The sequence below is a fragment of the Schistocerca gregaria genome, chromosome 2 (genome assembly GCF_023897955.1).
Source record: "Schistocerca gregaria isolate iqSchGreg1 chromosome 2, iqSchGreg1.2, whole genome shotgun sequence".
NCBI classification, from domain to species: domain Eukaryota; kingdom Metazoa; phylum Arthropoda; class Insecta; order Orthoptera; family Acrididae; genus Schistocerca; species Schistocerca gregaria.
In genome coordinates this window covers 375,432,132-375,451,590 of record NC_064921.1, presented here as the reverse complement: position 1 = coordinate 375,451,590, position 19,459 = coordinate 375,432,132, and the positions used below count along the sequence as shown (strand labels likewise).

General features: G+C 38.5%; 1 protein-coding gene across 1 annotated transcript in view; it reads right to left on the bottom strand.

Moving 5' to 3' along the window:
- Positions 1–15,576: 15,576 nt before the first annotated feature.
- Positions 15,577–19,459, bottom strand: part of LOC126320089 (mitochondrial 2-oxoglutarate/malate carrier protein-like) — a 40,428-nt gene continuing 36,545 nt past the window's right edge. Inside the window, exon 5 of the mRNA XM_049993753.1 lies at positions 15,577–17,405. Coding sequence (XP_049849710.1) covers positions 17,174–17,405 — 232 coding nt within the window. The 3' untranslated portion in view covers positions 15,577–17,173. The remainder of the gene's footprint in view (positions 17,406–19,459) is intronic.

The following is a 19,459-nucleotide window of genomic DNA, read 5'->3' as shown; positions in this document are numbered from 1 at the left end:
ACAGCTGAAGTGGAGGGTGCTACTTAAAACAAGTGTTTGTATGCTTTGCCAGTCCACAGAACAGCTTTACTTACTCCTTTTATGCTGGGAGTGGCATTGGGCGAAGCCTCATTTTTCTGTGCTTATTTATTCATCCATTCTTCTGTAGCTAGATGCTCATATTTACTGTGCTAGCCCTGACTTTTGTAAGGCACAAATCTCTCATACATTCAATCTTTGTCATCATTCCATTGTTATTCTTCCCATAATTGAAACACAGAATTATTGTTCAAAGTTGTTAACCTAACTAACTTCATGCTATCCTACATTGCCTGTAACAAAGTGAAACTAAAATCATAACAATAAAGAACAAATAATGTTTACATTAATTTAAATTTCTGTGTCACACATAGAAAATAAATTGGAAACCCACATACTAACATTTAGTCTATTGCCAACTGCTGAAACTATCATTTTATAGTAACTACAATTAGCACGCTCACAAGGAGAAAGACTGAGCAGCAGGTTATCCAGCCCTGTAACATTACATGACACACAAGCCAGAACCTGGAGATATTTCTTTTACTAAATTCCTTATTTGGTAAAAAATAACATGAAATGCTAACAGTATTTCACTGTGTGCTGTTACTGTTTGTGTTTGTGTGTCTGGGGCCTGTGGTGGTGATTTGTGAAATGGAGGGAGGAGGAAGAACACTCTCCAGTCTTTCACTACTTTATTTTCTATGCATTTGTAATGGACGTATATCACAAATCCTGTCTGTTTCTTGAACAGTTTTATACTTAAATGTAGCATGAGTGGTTACTTAACTGCTTTTTATACACATATTTACTGTTGGGCTTAAAATGTTGAAATCAATTTGTGTTTGCACATATAACCTATGACATGGCACAAATTCATTGGAAGTTATGTATTTAAAAGAGACTTTTCTTTGGAAAATACAGACTGTAAGTAACGTAACTGATTTTGAACTATGTTAAGACATTGGACTCCCATTCAGAAGTAGACGGGTTCAAATTTAGATCTAGTCATTGATATTTACATCTTTCATGGTCTTCCAATACCACTTACAGTAAATGCTGCAATTGTTACTCGAGAAGGGATACTCCGTTGTCTTTACTTTTCATTGTGCAATCCAAGATTGTAACATCTCTAATGGCCTTGTTTTTGTGGGATTTTGAAACTTAATCTCTCTTCTTCCTTTTCATCGGATCAAAAACTGATATTTTAATAGACTACTAAAATTTTTGTGGTGTGGAAAGTGAAATGTAGAATATATATATGCTGCTGAGCAAATGACTTTTTTTTGTAATTAGTGAAAAATGTTACACTATGAAAATTATGTCTGAAGATACACAAGGAAACATCTGTAGAGTCATAACCAAATTACTATAGCAATAGAATTTTACTATTGTCCACGTTCATTGAAAAAGAAATACTTCATTGAAACAGTATGTATTCTCTTGAATAAAATATTTTAAGTCAAATTTAACTCTCTAGTTTCAGAGAAGTATGTCATAAAAAATCGAAAACTCTTAATAATACATATAAATAAAGTACATTTTGTTTCACACGTATTGCAAACTCTAATAATGATGATGATAATAATAATCAATGCTAAACCAATTAATAAATCTGTGTAGTTATGAAAAACAACTGTATTGAAATGTAATGTAAAACTTACCATTATTGTTTTCCTTAACAATGGAGACTGCATAAATATTCCATAAATATTCTTTAACTGTGATTGTGAGGAAGCATACTAATTTCATAAAATAAAATACATATGGAGGAGAGATATGGAACATGAAGGAAAATAAATTTAATTTAATAAATAAAAGAGACAAAAAAAGAGGGCCTTCAAAAAATGCTTGGACCCACCAAGGAAGAAAATAACAACTAGAAGTTAAGAACCAACAAAAACCTCTATCAAAAAATCCCCAAACTCTTAGACACAATCCAAAGAAGGTGGGTCACTTTATTTGGATATATGACAAGAATGAAGGACAACAGATTAACTAAAAGAAGCTTCCAGTATTTCAGCAAAAAAGAACAAAAATCATTAGTTAAAGATACCCAAAAAGATTTAAGAGAGATGAATTTAACTGGGAAAGACTTTCAAAACAGAGAAAAAAATCAGAAACAAAATAAGAAACTACAAGGGTTTTCAAGAAACAGAAAAATGTGGATGAATCTTGATCCACAAACAAAACCAATGAGAGAGAGTGAAAAGTAGCAGGATGATAGGAAGAAGAAACTTATTCAAAAGAACAGCTCCTTTAAGTAACTGTTTTATGTGGTCCAAAAATTACGGAAGAAGAAGTAAAGAGAGAGAAGGACTTTATGTACGACTGCAACAAGGAAGAGGTAAGGTGTAAGCTAAAGTATTAAAGAATAGAAATGAAAAAAATGGAAAGGAAATAGGGACTACAATTCACACCAGGAAAAGGGGCCTAAAACAGATAATATTTTCATTTTGGTTGGTGCTCCAATTCACAGTATTCGCAAAATGAGAATACTTTCATCAGATAAGTGTAGATATAATATATTCCCCCAGGTGGCAATAGAAATGCAATATACCGCTACTGTTGTCAGTCAAACATTTTATTTCATTAAACAGGAAATAAAATAGATAAGAAAGGCAAACAACTAATAAATAAGTGGGTTTCACCTTCTTAGCCAGAATACATACAGTGAATATCAAGTGAACAAAAACAACAATAGAGCCAAAAAGGCTCTCATAATCTGGAGATTAAGTACAAAGGAGAAATGCGTAGATTTGTATTTGTAAGTCCTCTTTTTTTGTCTTCTGATTGGTTTGATGTGACCTGCCATGAATCTCTCTCCTGTGCCAACTTTTCATCTCAGATTAGCAACTGCAACCTATGTCCTCAGTTATTTGCTGGATGTCTTCCAATCTCTGTCTTCATTTACAGCTTTTAACCCTCTACAACTTCCTCTAGTAGCATGGAAGTTATTCTCTGATGTCGTTAACAGAAGCCCTATCATCTTGTCCCTTCTTCTTGTCAGTGTTTACCATACATCGCTTACCTTGTCAATTCTGCTGAGAACCTCCACATTTCTCACCTTATCAGTCCACCTAATTTTCAACATTCTTCTGTAAATGCTTCAGTCCTCTTCTGTTCTGATTTTTCCACAGTCTATGTTTCACAACCATACAATGCTTGCCCCAAACACACATTCTAAGAAATTTCTTCATCAAATTAAGGCCTATGTTTGATACTAGTAAACCTCTTTTGGCCAAGAATGCCGTTTTCCCAGTGCTCATCTGTTTCCTAAGTTCTCCTCCTCCCGCCCATCACTGTTAATTTTGCTGCCAAGGCTGCAGAATTCCTTCACTTCGTCTACTTCATGATCCCCTATTCTGACATTAAGTTTCTCACTATTTTCATTTCTGGTACTTCTCATTATTTTTGTCTTTTGTTAATTTACTCTCAAGCCCAATTCTGTAATCATAAGACTACTCATTACCTTCAAGAGACTCTGTAATTATTCTTCATTTTCACTCAGGATAGCAATGGCATCATTGAATCTTATCACTGACATTCTTTCACCTTAAGTTTTAATATCACTCTTGGACCTTTCTTTTATTTCTGTCATTGCTTCTTCAATATACAGATTGAACAATAGAGTTGAAAGACTACATCCCTGTCTTAGACCCTTTTTTAATCCGAGCACTTCATTCTTGATCTCCCGCTCTTATTGTTACCTCTTCGCTCTTGTACATATTGTATATCACCCATCTTTCCCCACACCTTACCATATTTTTATTGGAATTTTTGAACACCTTGTACCATTTTAAATTGTTGAACACTTTTTTCCACACCAGCAAATCCTATGAACATGTCTTGATTTTTCAAACAATGGAAACTCCAGGTAGGAATATCAGTAAAGTAGAAAAAGACAGATTGTTACTTGCCGTAAAGAAGACACGCTAAGTTGTCACATTTACATAAGGTTTTTGGCCACAGCCTTCATCAGTAAACAAGGGCCACACCATTCGTACACACAACCAAGCACACCTCATGTGCACATGACTGCCCACCCTGCATCTCGGGCCAGAATGCAATTACCACGTGGGATGCAAGCAGCAATCTGGTGGGGGCAGGGAATGGGAAGAGATAGTAGTGCTCCTCTCCTTTTTTTCCTCACCTCCCTGCCCCACAACTCCTGACACTCGGCCTGTCGACATTCTAGTCCCTGCACACTCCACCAGACAGCGTTCGTCTCTCTTCCTACCCATAAACTACATCCCTCCCCCTTCCCATCTCCCTACAGATTGCTGCTTGCATCCAAATTTATAGTTGCATTCTGGCCTGAGATGCTGGAGTTGGTGGTCATATGTGAATGAGGTGTGGTTACTTGTGTGTATGAATGGTGTATGTCTCTCTTTTATTGATGAAGGCTGTTGCTTATAGCATTATGTATGTGTATTTTAATTGTGGCTGTCTGCAATTTAACATGCCTTCTTTACAGTAAGTAGCACTCTGTCTTTTCTTAAAGTGTTGTCTTGATTTTTCTTCAGCCTTGCTTCCATTATCAACCACAATTTCAGAACTGCACCTCTGGTGCCTTTACCTTTCCTAAAGCCGAACCAATTGTCATCTAACAGAGCCTCAAGTTTCTTTTCCTTTCTTCTATATATTGTACTTGTCAGCAATATTGATGCATGAGCTGTTAAGCTGATTGTGCAACATTTCTTGTACTCATTGGCTCTTGTTATCTTTGGGATTATGTGGATGATGTTTTTCTGAAAATCTGATTGTATATTGCCAGTCTCATATGTTATGTCCATCAACATGAATAGTTGTTTTGTTGCTACTTCCCTCAATGATTTTAGAAATTCCAATGGAATGTTATCCATCCCTTCTGCCTTATTGGATCTTATGTCTCCCAAATCTCTTAAATTCTGATTCTACTACTGGGCCCTTGTCTTTTCCCTGTTGATTAGTGTTTCTTCTTCTATCACATCAGACAAGTCCTTCCCTGCGTAGAGGCCTTCGATGTACTGTTTCCACATATCAGCTCTCTCCTCTGCATTTAACAGTGGAATTCCCATTGCACCCTTAATGCTACCTCCCTTGCTTTTAATTTCACAGAAGGTTAATTTGACTTTTCTATATGCTGAGACAGTCCTTCCGACAATCCTTTTTCTTTCGATTTCTTCACATTTTCCATGCAGTCATTTTGCCCTAGCTTCCTGTACTTTCAGTTTATTTTATTTGGTTTCATTGCAGTTACCTTCCTTTTACCTAAGGTTTTCCTTCCAGCTTCTGTGATTGTCCTTTTCAGAAATGTCCTTTACTTCACCTGAACTGAGCTACTCATTATCACATCATCTATAGTCTCAGAGAACTTCAAGTTTATCTCTGCATTTCTTATTACTTCTGTATCCCACTTCTTCATGGACTGATCCTTCCAGGCTGATTTCTTTAACTTCAGCCTTCTCTACATCATTACTAAACCGTGATTTGAGTCCATATTTGCTCCTTGGGATGCATTGTAATCCAATACTTCCCATATCTCCCAGCCTCTTCCAAGTATATCTCCTCCTCCTGTGATTCCTGAACAGAGTATTTGCCATTACTAACTGACTCTTGTTGCAGAACTCAATTAGTTCTCATTCAAACTATAATGCCCATATTTTCCTGTAACTCTTTCTTCTACTCTCTCCCCCATAACTGCATTCCATTCCCTCATCACTATTAGATTTTCATCTCCCTTTATGTATTGAATTACCCATTCAGTATTCTCATATACTTTCTCTCTCTCTCTCTCTCTCTCTCTTCACCCTCTGCTTGCGACATCAGCATGTATATCTGAACTATTGTTGTCAGTGTTGGTTTGCTGTTGATTCTGATGAGAACAGCCCTATCACTGAACTGTTCACAGTAACTCATTCTCTGCCCTACTTTCCTTATAACAAATCCTAATCCCATTACATGATTTTCTGTTGCGATTATCATTTTCACGTCTGACCAGAAATACCTGTCTTCTTTCCATTTCAGTTCACTGACCCCCACTATACCTAGTGTGACCCTTAGCATTTCCTTTTTCAGATTTTCTAACTTTCCTATGATTTTCAAATTTCTGACATTCCAGGCTCCAACTCACAGAACAGTACCCCTTTTTTGGTCATTCAACCTTTTTCTCATGGTCACCTTCCTCTAGTGAGTCTCCTCCAAGAGATCCAAATGGGGTATTAGTCTTTAATCTTTTGCCAGATCGATCATGACACTTTTTCAATTACAGGTAATGTGTACTGTGGATACACATTGTGTGTCTTTAATGCAGTGGTTTTCATTGCCTTCTGCATCCTCTTGCTGTATATCACTGGGCAACTTCCCATCTCACGGGCAAGATACTGCCCTGAACCTCTGTTTGCTCCTTTGCCCTCTTTGAGAAGACCGTTTGCGGTGGAAGTCTTCGGTTGCCATTGTTGATGATTTTTATTCAAAATTTAAGCAGTTGTAAGGTTCAAACCTGGGACTGAGTATGTCTTGAATACTACTCAAAGACACTACTCCCTTTTTTCCATTCATTTTGTTCATAACTGTTCTAATCATTTGGTCTGGGCGGATGTCATATAGGCTCAGATACATCTGTGATCCAACATTTCCGTGGAACCCTTACTGATCTTCCTCAAGGTTGACTTCTACCAGTTTTCCACTTCTGTAAATAATGCGTCATTATTTTACTAACTGATGGTTCTGTAATATTCACACATCTTATCAAGTGTCTTCTTTGGTGTTTTAATTAATTCATTCTTCTTGAAGTCTGAAGGTATTTCTTCTGTTTCATTTGTCTCACACATTAGGTGGACTACCTTGTCATGCTATGTTCTCCCATGGATGGAAGTAATTCTGAGGGAATGTCATCTACTCCAAGTGCCTTGTTTTGATTTAGGTTTTTCAGTGCTTCATCAAATGATTGTCAGCCTAGTATTACTTTTCACATATCTTCTTCTTCTTCCATTTCTATGATATTGTCTTCAATTTCATTTCCTTTGTGTAAACCTAATGTATATTTCTTGCACTTTTCAACTTTTCCTTCTGTGTTTCATGCTAGATTTCAATCTGAGATCTTCATATTCGGGCAGCTGCTTCTCTTTATTCCAAAGGTTTTTTTTTCTTTTCTTTTTTTAATTTCCCTGTAGGAAGCATCTACTTATCCCACACAGACATGCATATTTTTCCAGTTTTGCATTTTTCTTTTAGCCATTCCTTCATTGACAATGTTGCCAATCTCATTTTCTGTACATTTGTATTCCCTTTTGTCTGTTTCAATTGCTGTATCTCTATATTCTCTACATGTTTCAATTAAATTCAATAGTCTGTGAGTTGTTCAGTGGTTTCATTGGGTCCTGTCTATTCGTCTGATCTTTTACTGGCAGAGTACATAAGAGATTTGCATAGAGCTTTTGATGAAGATTGGGTACTTATAGTAGGAGTAAGTCACAGCGTGACCAGCAACTTAGAGTATACAGTAATATTTAAGGCGTCCTGGATGAAATAGGAGCAGCAACAGTACACACTCTTGTTGAGTTTGTGAAGGTCTCTCAGTGCCACAACCAGCCCTGGGTTAACACACCTGTCATCAGTGTAAACAAAGTATCATATCTATGCTGTAACTGTTGCTGAAATTATGAGATGGAGATACACAAATCAGGGCCTACACCTTAATAAGGTGAAGGACAGATTAGCTGAGCATCTTGTAGAGAGGGGGGGGGGGCACAAGCACACATGGCAGACTCCCAGTGATTATTCGAGTCAGAAGGCGACATTTTTTAGGTTAGAGTCAAATTACAGACAGACAGCATTAAAGAAATTAAAACAGAAGAGGACCATAATACATGTAACAGTTTAAAAAAAATTAATTTGTTTTGTCAGAACATTAAGGGGGCTGAAAAAACAAGATAGATAAGCTTCTTGTACATCTAGAAGAAGTGGAAAACTCTGAAATTATAGATGTTCTGTGACTTTCTGAACGCCTTATAACCAAAGGGACAGAGACGAGGCTTATACAAGGGCAATGCAGTTGAGAAACCACATGTCTGTACACTGACATTTATTTGTTATAGAATTACAGACTATGTTTTGAGAGGCCCAGGGGGTACAAACATCCTTGTTGATGCTGCTACAATGATCAAGGAAGACCAGAAGCACGGTTTTCAACTTGGACTTGCTCATCCAGGCCTTCTTTGGACGAAGAAGTGAAGAAGCAAGTTAGCATGCCATTCTGAACTCTTGTGTTTCATCTCCAGGTCATACTGGAAACACCACAGTTCAGAAGTTCTGTTGAAGCCTGCACACTGGTTGTGGCAACACTACTTCACAGCAGTTCATGCGAGACAGTGTGCTCACCCTCCAAGGGCCACACAGCCCCCAGCCGCCCCCCTCCCCCTGCACCACACCCAGTCAGTTGGCCTCCCCTCTATCGGTTTGTCTGGTATACAGAAAATCAGTCCTACTATTTCTTGATCACACCCTGTGTATCTCTTTCCCTCTAACTTACATTTCACTTTCCCAATCACCACTACTGCCAGTCATGGGCACTCCCTGAACTGCCAGGAACAACATTCTGTTCTGCTGCAAGTTCTGTGTCAATTTTGAGTTGTGGCATCTGCTCAGTAAGCTTTTTCCATTCTCTAGGGACACCCTGACACCATCTGACATTCAGTTCCCTGTAATAAAAATGGAAACACTTCTGTTACTGTAGCAATGAGATTATTTACCACAGGTGCTTCACTCACAAAAAAAGTGTGGAAGGAATCAGGAGAAGGAAAGAAAGAATAAGAGGTTGCCATAAATGCAAATGAGCTAAATGTAGATTTTGTGTGACTACAGAAATGTACCATAATGCTCGTATTACCCACTACAGAGACTGTCATGAGAAGGATTGCAGGATTCAAGAATGTGAACTTGCATATATTCTGTACATAACTGTGTGAAACAAAGCTCATCATTTGCCTGTGGAATTCAGACAACCAAACTGTGTCAGTGATTTGGACAACATATATATTAGAGAGATTTAACAACACATACTGCAGTAATTATTGGATCTCCACAAAATCTGTGATGGTTACAGGTATGAGACCTCTTCTACAGGGAAAAAAAGGAACTATATATAAAAACCACAAGGCTCAACCAAGTGCATGTACTTTTGTCCTGTAAGTCACAGTATAAGCCAAGATAAAGTGTAAAACATTTAAAAATACATTTCTCATTTACAATATTAACAGTTCAGATGATAAAACAAAATCAGTGTTGAATTATTGTTAAGAGAGAAAAGGAAAGGTACTTTTCAAGATGGCAATACTGCTATAATGTAAAACATCTGTAGCAAGTATCTTTGATATATGCTTTCGAAATGAAAATTACTGAAATGTAGAAGCAATGGCATATAAGACTTAATGGCATTAAGAATAATTATTTCACCCTACCCTCTAAAGAAGGAAATAAGCAAATCTCTTAAAAGTGAAATTTCACAATTGCTAATAATTTCAGTAAAACCCCAATAAGATGTGACTGTAATGTTTAATTTCTTAGCCAAAGTGTAGTAAATGGCTCATTCAGGAAAAATCTCCAAACTGAAATTGCCTATTTTACTCCTGCAATTGGATGACTGATTTCACAGATGCTAACAAATTTCAAGCATCTCAATTTATTTCCTTTACAAAATTTTTAGAAATTAATGTATAGTGCTGTTATCACCATTTGGTATTATAGTCAGTTGCCTGAAGCACTGTACACTCAATATTCAATAATTTTTTCCATTTATAAATGTGCCCTGTTAGTTAAGTTTACAGTGTGACAGTTTACAATGTGTTCTAGTCTTACATTGCTGAACTACATTTATGAGAAATACACTCCTGGAAATGGAAAAAAGAACACATTGACACCGGTGTGTCAAACCCACCATACGGACAATGCGAGAGGGCTGTACAAGCAATGATCACACGCACGGCACAGCGGACACACCAGGAACTGCGGTGTTGGCCGTCTAATGGCGCTAGCTGCGCAGCATTTGTGCACCGCCGCCGTCAGTGTCAGCCAGTTTGCCGTAGCATACGGAGCTCCATCGCAGTCTTTAACACTGGTAGCATGCCGCGACAGCGTGGGCATGCGGGAGGCCAGGTGGGCGTACCGCCGAATTGCTCAACATGTGGGGCGTGAGGTCTCCACAGTACATCGATGTTGTCGCCAGTGGCCGGCGGAAGGTGCACGTGCCCGTCGACCTGGGACAGGACCGCAGCGACGCACGGATGCGCGCCAAGACCGTAGGATCCTACGCACTGCCGTAGGGGGCCGCACCGCCACTTCCCAGCAAATTAGGGACACTGTTGCTCCTGGGATATCGGCAAGGACCATTCGCAACCGTCTCCATGAAGCTGGGCTACGGTCCCGCACACCGTTAGGCCGTCTTCCGCTCACGCCCCAACATCGTGCAGCCCGCCTCCAGTGGTGTCGCGAAAGGCGTGAATGGAGGGACGAATGGAGACGTGTCGTCTTCAGCGATGAGAGTCGCTTCTGCCTTGGTGCCAATGATGGTTGTATGCGTGTTTGGCGCCGTGCAGGTGAGCGCCACAATCAGGACTGCATACGACCGAGGCACACAGGGCCAACACCGGGCATCATGGTGTGGGGAGCGATCTCCTACACTGGCCGTACACCTCTGGTGATCGTCGAGGGGACACTGAATAGTGCACGGTACATCCAAACCGTCATCGAACCCATCGTTCTACCATTCCTAGACTGGCAAGGGAACTTGCTGTTCCAACATGACAATGCACGTCCGCATGTATCCCGTGCCACCCAACGTGCTCTAGAAGGTGTAAGTCAACTACCCTGGCCAGCAAGATCTCCGGATCTGTCCCCCATTGAGTATGTTTGGGACTGGATGAAGCGTCGTCTCACGCGGTCTGCACGTCCAGCACGAACGCTGGTCCAACTGAGGCGCCAGGTGGAAATGGCATGGCAAGCCGTTCCACAGGACTACATCCAGCATCTCTACGATCGTCTCCATGGGAGAAAAGCAGCCTGCATTGCTGCAAAAGGTGGATATACACTGTACTAGTGCCGACATTGTGCATGCTCTGTTGCCTGTGTCTACGTGCCTGTGGTTCTGTCAGTGTGATCATGTGATGTATCTGACCCCAGGAATGTGTCAATAAAGTTTCCCCTTCCTGGGACAATGAATTCATGGTGTTCCTATTTCAATTTCCAGGAGTGTATATACCTATTTTGAACTTTTGAATGACAAGTAAGGATTCATGTGAGATCATGACTACGGTGTATCCAGTTCTGGTTTCCACATCTTTCATTCTGGGAGGGGACAACAAAAATTTTAAATGAAAATTTCCTAACAGGACATGCTTTATTTTCTATCTACAGATTACCATGTTGCATCACCTAACAAATTATAAAGTTTTATGAGAAAACATTACAACATAATCATCTTAATACTGCCAACTCCATGACTTTCATTTTAGTACATCCATTGTGCAGTTAGCACTGCTGAATTTAAAAGTTAATTTATGTACAGTAACAGATCATTAAGTCAAATGGAGGCCAATATATCCACTTGTGAAGAAATCAAAAAAGTTTAAACAATAAAATTCAGTGCCACAAACTGTTAACTCCTCAAAAGCCAACCATAACTCTTCAGTGGGAATCTTTACTGGCTATGAAAATTGTAAATGGGGGGAGGAGTACAGAACATTTGAGATTAACTTCCAGTCTACTACGTCTTCACAGACAGAGCATAAAATCATACTAGGACAGGAAATTGGCCACCACTTTCTCAAAAGAACCATCCTGGCATTTGTCTTTTGTGATTTAAGGACACTATGAAAACCTGAACCTAGATGGTTAGATGGTGATTTTAATGTCAGTCATCCCAAACGTTAATCCAGAATCTTCCTCACTCAGTGAGTCTCAAATGGCAATGTTTTAGAAGTCAATTACTTATTTTGCATAAACAGACTTTCTTTAGACTTTGAAGAGAGAAGGGCTCATTTAGTTTTGGTCAGTAACTGGTAGGAAGGAGAAAACAAATAGGTTGTACAATTAGGTATATACATTGATGAGAAGCAGAAAAGAGAGAGATTGTATATCTGGTAAAAAGATGGGATTTACGTGACTTTACAATGAAAACAATTAGCAACTTGAAGGAATAGAAATCAAAACGTTAATAATTTTGAAGACATCATCTACTGATATCTTGTAAAATATTTTGATGCAATTCTTCACTTATGTAATACCCATTCACTGTACAGACAGAAGTAATTAAAATTAAATGTGGGGCTCACATACATCACTTTTTAAACATCTAAGCAGTTGGATGTCCTAGGCGCATTCTCAAAGTACATTTAGTTTTTAACGAATACTGTTGTCAATAGACAATTTCCATTTATGAAAAAGAAAGGAAGAGTTTAACATCCTGTTGAGATTGAGGTTTGTAATGGTGTCACATTTTAAGGGGAATCTGCCTTGTTCTTTTCAAAGGAAGCATCCTGGTATCCACCCAAATAATTCACGGAAACCAGGAAAAATCTACATCTGAGTGGTCAGTTGGGTACCTGAACTCCACTCCTCTCAAGCAGAAGTGTGGTATACTAATCGCTGCAGCAACTCACTAAATCTGGGTTAGTGAATAACAACAATACTCACCTATAATAGCAGGAGGGGGAACGGTAGGTACTGTCCTCCTATGACACTAACTTCGGATCAGAGACAAGGGACAAACACAATCATCTCATAAGCTACTTATGTTCGACAGTCTCCAGAAAAGTGTTTAAATGCACACTAATTATACAAGGTGAACATTAATAAACACAAACTGCAGATTCTTGATTGGAAATGGAGGTGAGAAGGTCTGAACATGTGTCTGGGAATGCATCATTTCAACTGCAGATGGTGCTGAGGAATGAAAGTTCCTCTGACCACATGCAATGGGTTTGTTTTGTGTTCCAGGCTGTAAGCAGTAGAACCGTCTGGTATCAATGTTGGGATGAAGCTGAGATGGCGTTTGTGTATGGCCAAGCAGATGGGAAACAGTCGAGAGGCAGCGTGGCTATAACAAAACAATTGCTTTCACAGACAACAACCACATCTCTCAACATTTCAAGCCCTTTTTGGGTGTTTGTGTGATTGTGGGTCCTTTCAGACAGACAAATGTGCAGGGAGGTGGCATACTGAGCATATTTTTGAGTACCAAGTTCTACATGATATTGAGACAAACCCTAGTAGAAGCTCCAAACAAGTGGCCCGCCAACATGGTGTAAGCCGAAGTATGATTATGTGTATGCTGCATGATAACCACTACTATCCCTAACAGCTGCAACAAGTGCAAGGATTATCTGTCGGCAGTGGATTTCCCTCTAAGGGAAGGATTCTGTAAATGTTTTTTGCACCAGACCATCACAATTACGGGATTTTTATCATCAGTCCTCTTTACTGACAAAGCAACCTTTACCAAAACTGGCATCATCAGCCTGCATAATCATTGTGGACTACAGAAGATCCTCAGGGATTAGTTGACGTGTCTCATAGCATCGGCCCAGCATCAATGTGTGAGCAGGGATTTTTGGTGACCACATACTTAGACAGGTTATTATTCCACACCCCCTTGATGGAGGAACACACCTGAACTTCCCACCAAATACTCTGCCTGGGCAGCTTGAGAATGTGCCTTTGGAAGTATGACAGGTTATGAGGTTTCTGCGTGATGGAGCACCACCCCAGTTCCACATCATAGTTTGCCTACACCTCAACAGCATCTTCCTGAGACGGATAGGACACAGAGGCCTTGCAGGATGGCCTGCTAGATCAACAGACTTAAACCTTGAGGAATGGAAAGGTGTTACGTATGCTGAACCAGTTCCTGATGTGCAGACCCTTCAAAAGCATGTTCACAGCACCTGTGATGCTATTTAGATAGAGGCCAGAATGTGCTAAAGAGTGCAGCAATCCACAATGTGATGTGGTAACGTGTGCATTGCAGCCCAAGGAGGCCACTTTAAAATCTGCTGTGACGTGGGTGTGGTGCAGCTCTATACTATGTTCTGCGACGATTTACTGTTGTTGCATGCGAACCGTCCATTTCCAGACAAATGGTCATAGGACCTTTTTCCCTCCATTTCCAGTCAGGAATCTGTTCCTACAGGTTGTTGGCTTTATTCATGTTCACTCTGTATATGGGGATATGGAGATATTAATAACTAGGTCACTGCTACATAGAAAAGGGAGACAATTTGCTAAGATTTTGGACAGGGTCTCTCAACTGTGATTTAAAAGCAAATTTTTCTTTCTTCTCCTTTCCTTAACACAATGCGGTCATTAAAAACAAATCATGAGATCAAGATGTGCAATGTGTGCAGTATAGAGAGCAACTGGTAAGAAAAATGTGCTGGAGAAACAGGTGGTAAGTGACTGGGTCAGAACACAGGTTGACCCCGAGTTTGAGAAAGGTTATAGGGCAGATTGGATAAATTACAGGTATCACCAACACTTATTTGTTTTAGAATTAAGGAATTTGGAATAAACATGTCTACCTCAACAATAGGGAGAGGCAGGGAAATAAGCTGATGGGTGCGAGAAGAAAGAAATAGGGTGTGAAGAATAGTTGAAAGTGCATGTTAGGAAATACAGAGGATTGAAACTAGGAGGATTGCAGGACCAAACGATATTTTACAGACACCGTTCCTAGCATACCACTCATGGGTGACAGTGTTCAAGGATGGCAGAATTGACCATGTTATACTTAGCAGCATGTTCTGCCCTACAGCTAATTTCACAGGTGGTAATGATTAATGGGATAGGGAGTACGAGTGGTAGGACACATGGAGGCATGAGATAGTTTCTGCACCTGGATCTTTCATAAGTTGATGACTCATAGCGAATGGTTGCCACAGGTTGGCTGGGCAGTGGAACACTCCATCAAAAAACGTAGATGCACTCCAACCCCCCCCCCCCCCCCCCCCCCCCACACACACACACACACACACACACACACACACACACAGAGAGAGAGAGAGAGAGAGAGAGAGAGAGAGAGAGAGAGAGAGAGAGAGAGAGAGAGTATTATGTACTGGAGTGGAACCAATCATTATCTGTCCTGGTCTCTGTTCTTACCAATTGAGGTATTTGGGCATCCTTCAGTCTGATAAACAGATTCTATCTACTAGTACCTCTCTCAACTTCTAAATACCACAGAACCTCTCCTGGCATTTTGAATTTTTGAGAAAAATACCAGCAGACTGAAGCTATGAGGCAAATCACTAAATTTGTCTTAATTGGTAAGGTTACTACCCACAAAAGGGAGCCATCAAGGCTTTTTCAATGAGTTGTGTAACAGTATATACTTTTCTACAGATTCATTAAGAATATGTCCCTTTGTCCATATTGATCACTGGAGAAGAAATTTTCTTCTGAATACTGTAGTTACAATATACCATACCTAGTATCACAACAGTTATTTCACCTACTTTTTTCCATTTCTGTTTCTTGTTCTTTTGTCACTGTTTTATACAGATTTTGGTTAAGTGATCAACGATTAAAGAAAACATTATTATATTAAATACTGTATATTTACATTACATATTCACACAAAATCTCGCATGTAGCGCTTTACAATTAACATTAACAACTACATCATAAATTTTACTTACACAACACTCAACTTTCATCACTCATCAACATTACATAACAACATTTAAAAACTATAAATCCAAAATATAAATTTCAACTATAAATCTTTCATATTTGTACAATATTATAATATTTCTTTTTACTAGTAAAACAAAATTTATCTTGCATTAAATATACATAACACTCATATTGAAATATTGTAGATGCATCTATTGTAACAAATTACAGTTCTGTTACAATCTACATTTGTACCGGTGTAAGCCAGTTTACAAGAGTAAAATAATTTGACAAGATGACAGCAATATGCTGCATTATGCAGAAAAACAATTATTGTCTTTGCTCTTTTGTATCAAATTCTTTAGATATTTTTATAAATAAGAAACAGGTTTCATTATTTCTATATGAACTGAGCTTATTAAAAATAGTTCTCCCCCAAGAATAATAATGACATTTTGTGCCTAAGTACAGCTGTCAAATTTGGGCAGCTAAGGATACTTGTGTTTCAGAATCAATCATTATTTTTTCAATGTTTAAAACCATTTCTTTATCATAATGTTCAGCAACCTAAAGAAACTGAAATTTTCAGATCAAGGCTGCATTTTGCATGTCTTACACCAGTCACATTTTCCAAGCATTTCCCTACATTTAATCTACTCCTCCACTAGAATAATCCATACTATCCAGTTTCCAGCAGCACATCCTGAACATGGAATATTGTATGGGTTTTGACAAGTACCAAAGTTACAACACAAATTGTTTCTTATTCTGTAGTTGTGAATATACTCTATACCAGTCAACTACAGAGTTAGCAAATATCTCTGCGAAGACACATCAGTATTATTTTTTTTTTTTTTTTTTTTTTGTCAAATGCAATAATTACATTCATTTTCATGAGCGACATAAAAATTCCTGAGTTTTAAAAGATTTTTCCAGACAGGAACTAAAAAGGCAGAGTATGTGTATGAGAAACTATTCACAATCCCTCCCTACTTTATCTGTTTCATCTTTTTTTAAATGCATTTCATAGTGTTATCACTTGTAATCTGTGGAATGATTCAACTGTGCTTAAATGAACAGCAAACTGACTAAAATGATAAAGGGGACCACTTTTTATGCTAATTGCTCCATGTTGGCCTTAAGGGGTACAACAATGGTATTGTATTAATTAAAAAAAATAAGAAACCAGCTATTGCATTCATTTATAAAGAAATTTTTAATGCCCACTTAGCAAACTCATTAATCATTTAAGTTAATCTGACTCATACTATATACAGCATTGTGTGTGTTGTTGTGTTTATGTTTACAAAGGGGTGAACATAAAATACTGCAATGAAAACAGGAAAAGACTAGAGGCGGAGGAGAGAGGGATTTCTTTTCAGTAAAAAAGAGTCTCAGAGAACAATATTGTGTATAAAACATATTACCAATGACAAAGATGGTGCTGGAGCTTGCATTTATGGCAAGGTTACTATACAATGGAATGGGAAAGGTTTCATGGCGTATGTTACAGACCACTTGTCTTGCTGGCATCTTGTCCAAGTACACGGACACTGTAAAATGCATTCATCTGCTCTAAGAAAATAAAAGTCAGCACAGTGTGGGGTCCAAGTCTAGCATAGTAAGGAGTGAAACCTTTCCACAGAGAGAAGAAGCCTTCGTTACGAACCACTTTCATCAGCACATCAACGGCACCTTTGAATTCTGGTTTTCCATCAACCATCTTCATATTTTGTATTCTGTAATGATAGAGAGTTCATTCACTTTTTTCTTATTAGGAGTAATGAATACATAATATTTTAAACAGAAGTTTTTACTGTCATATGTAATATCTCACAGTTTAAATGTATTAAAATAGAAATAAAAATGTAAAACCACATAACTGAATACTGAAGTTTTTCAAGACAACTGCATGTCAAGAACAACCAATCTGTTAGTCATACTTTACAACAGAGTAAAAAGGACAAAAATCACCTCTATGTCACAATCAATTTGGTGGGTCTAAATTGATAGATAGAGGATCTTTTTTATTCTCTCTAGGGCCTCCTCCTTCCAATATGTTCTACCTCCCCTTTTCCTCAGATGACCAACTATTTCATTGGGTACCATACACGGCTTTTTGTGCTTGCACCAGGATGAGGTCATTTATGCTACATTCCTATCCCATTCCCTTGCTGCTTTTCCCCATAGTCTTCACCCCTCCCCCTCCACCTCGTTCCTCTCACTCAGTCCATGTCTCACCACACTGAGGCCACAGCATCAATGTAACATAGCTATTGTGTGCATATGACTTTTGTTAGCTCCTAGGAGACCATTGTCAGACAGCATAACTTTCAGTCAGTCTTGTTTATGTGACTGTTTACTGCTCAATACCTCACAGCATGGTTAGTGTACTATCGTTACCCTCCCCAATGCCTGTATTCTACTCAGGACTTCCCAGTGTTGTCTCCATGTATGAGCTACGTACAAGGACAAGTATGTATGAATGTACAAGAATGAAGAGGGAACAATAAAAAGGGGGACCAGAAAGTAGTGCCTGAATAAAAAATGACAGCAAATAGGGATGCATTCCTCTTCCCATGCTTTTCAATCTGACCACCAATGAAACAATGACAAAAATAAAATAAAGATTCAGAAGTTGGATTAAAACTCAGGACATTTCTGGTAACATAATTCATCAGAGAAAGTGAAGAGGAAGATATCCTTTAACAAAGAATTACATGACTTTTTGAACTGATTCAACAGACTAATGACCAAAATTTATGGACAGAGTAAACCAAAGAAAGACTGGAGTAATGAGAAGTAACAGAAGTGACATTTGCTATAAATGTAATATGAAAATTGAGGGCCATGTAGTTAGCAAAGTGAAGGAATCCTGCTACATTTGAAGCCAAATAATGTGATGAATGAAGCAAGGAGGCTGTAAGAATCAGACTAGCATAGGCAAAGAGGGCAATCCTCATGAAAAAAGTCTACTAGTATGGAACATAGGCCTTAATTTTTGGAAGAAATTTCCCAGGACTTATGTTTTAAGCACATATGTAAGTGAATAATGACCTGGCATGGGGGGGGAGGGGGACAGGAGAATAAGAGAATAAAACATTTGTGATGTGGTGTTACAAGAATAAGTGACTTCTTGGTGTTACAGGGAGCTCATGAGGACAACAACTGAAGAGAAGACAGATATCCAACAAATATTTGAGGATGTTGGGTGTATGTGCTACTTTGACATGAAGAGGCTAGCACAGTGAAAGAAGTTGTGGCAGAATACATCAAATTAATATTTAGTATTCTTTATTTCTCTCAGCCACTCTTGATTTTGAAAATAGTTTCCCCTCTCTCACTTTCAGAGAAATCTTTACTAAAGATTTTTCTCACAAATCATCTCTAATATACTGCAAATCACCTATATAATTCAATACAGAAATCACAAAATCGAACACATGGTGGGAAACATAAGCTTTTTGTGTGCTGAAATTATTTCCCAGTCTATGCTTCATGCTGACAGTTGCAGAATATCCGATTGAATAATATTACTTTTCCTAAAATAAAACAACATTATCTGGAAATGAAATTGTAGCAAAGAATACCTGCTAATTCATTAATTTATTCGTAGCTTCCAAAAGGTGATCCTATTACACTTTCCTATAGTATGTTAGATACTATTTCATTGTGCGTTGCATTCTACCAATCAATATGTTTGCAATACAACAGAAAATCATATGAGGACATTTTCTGGAGTAGGCATCACTGTGCCACTAATGCAAAATCCTTTTAGAAGGCTAAACGTGTT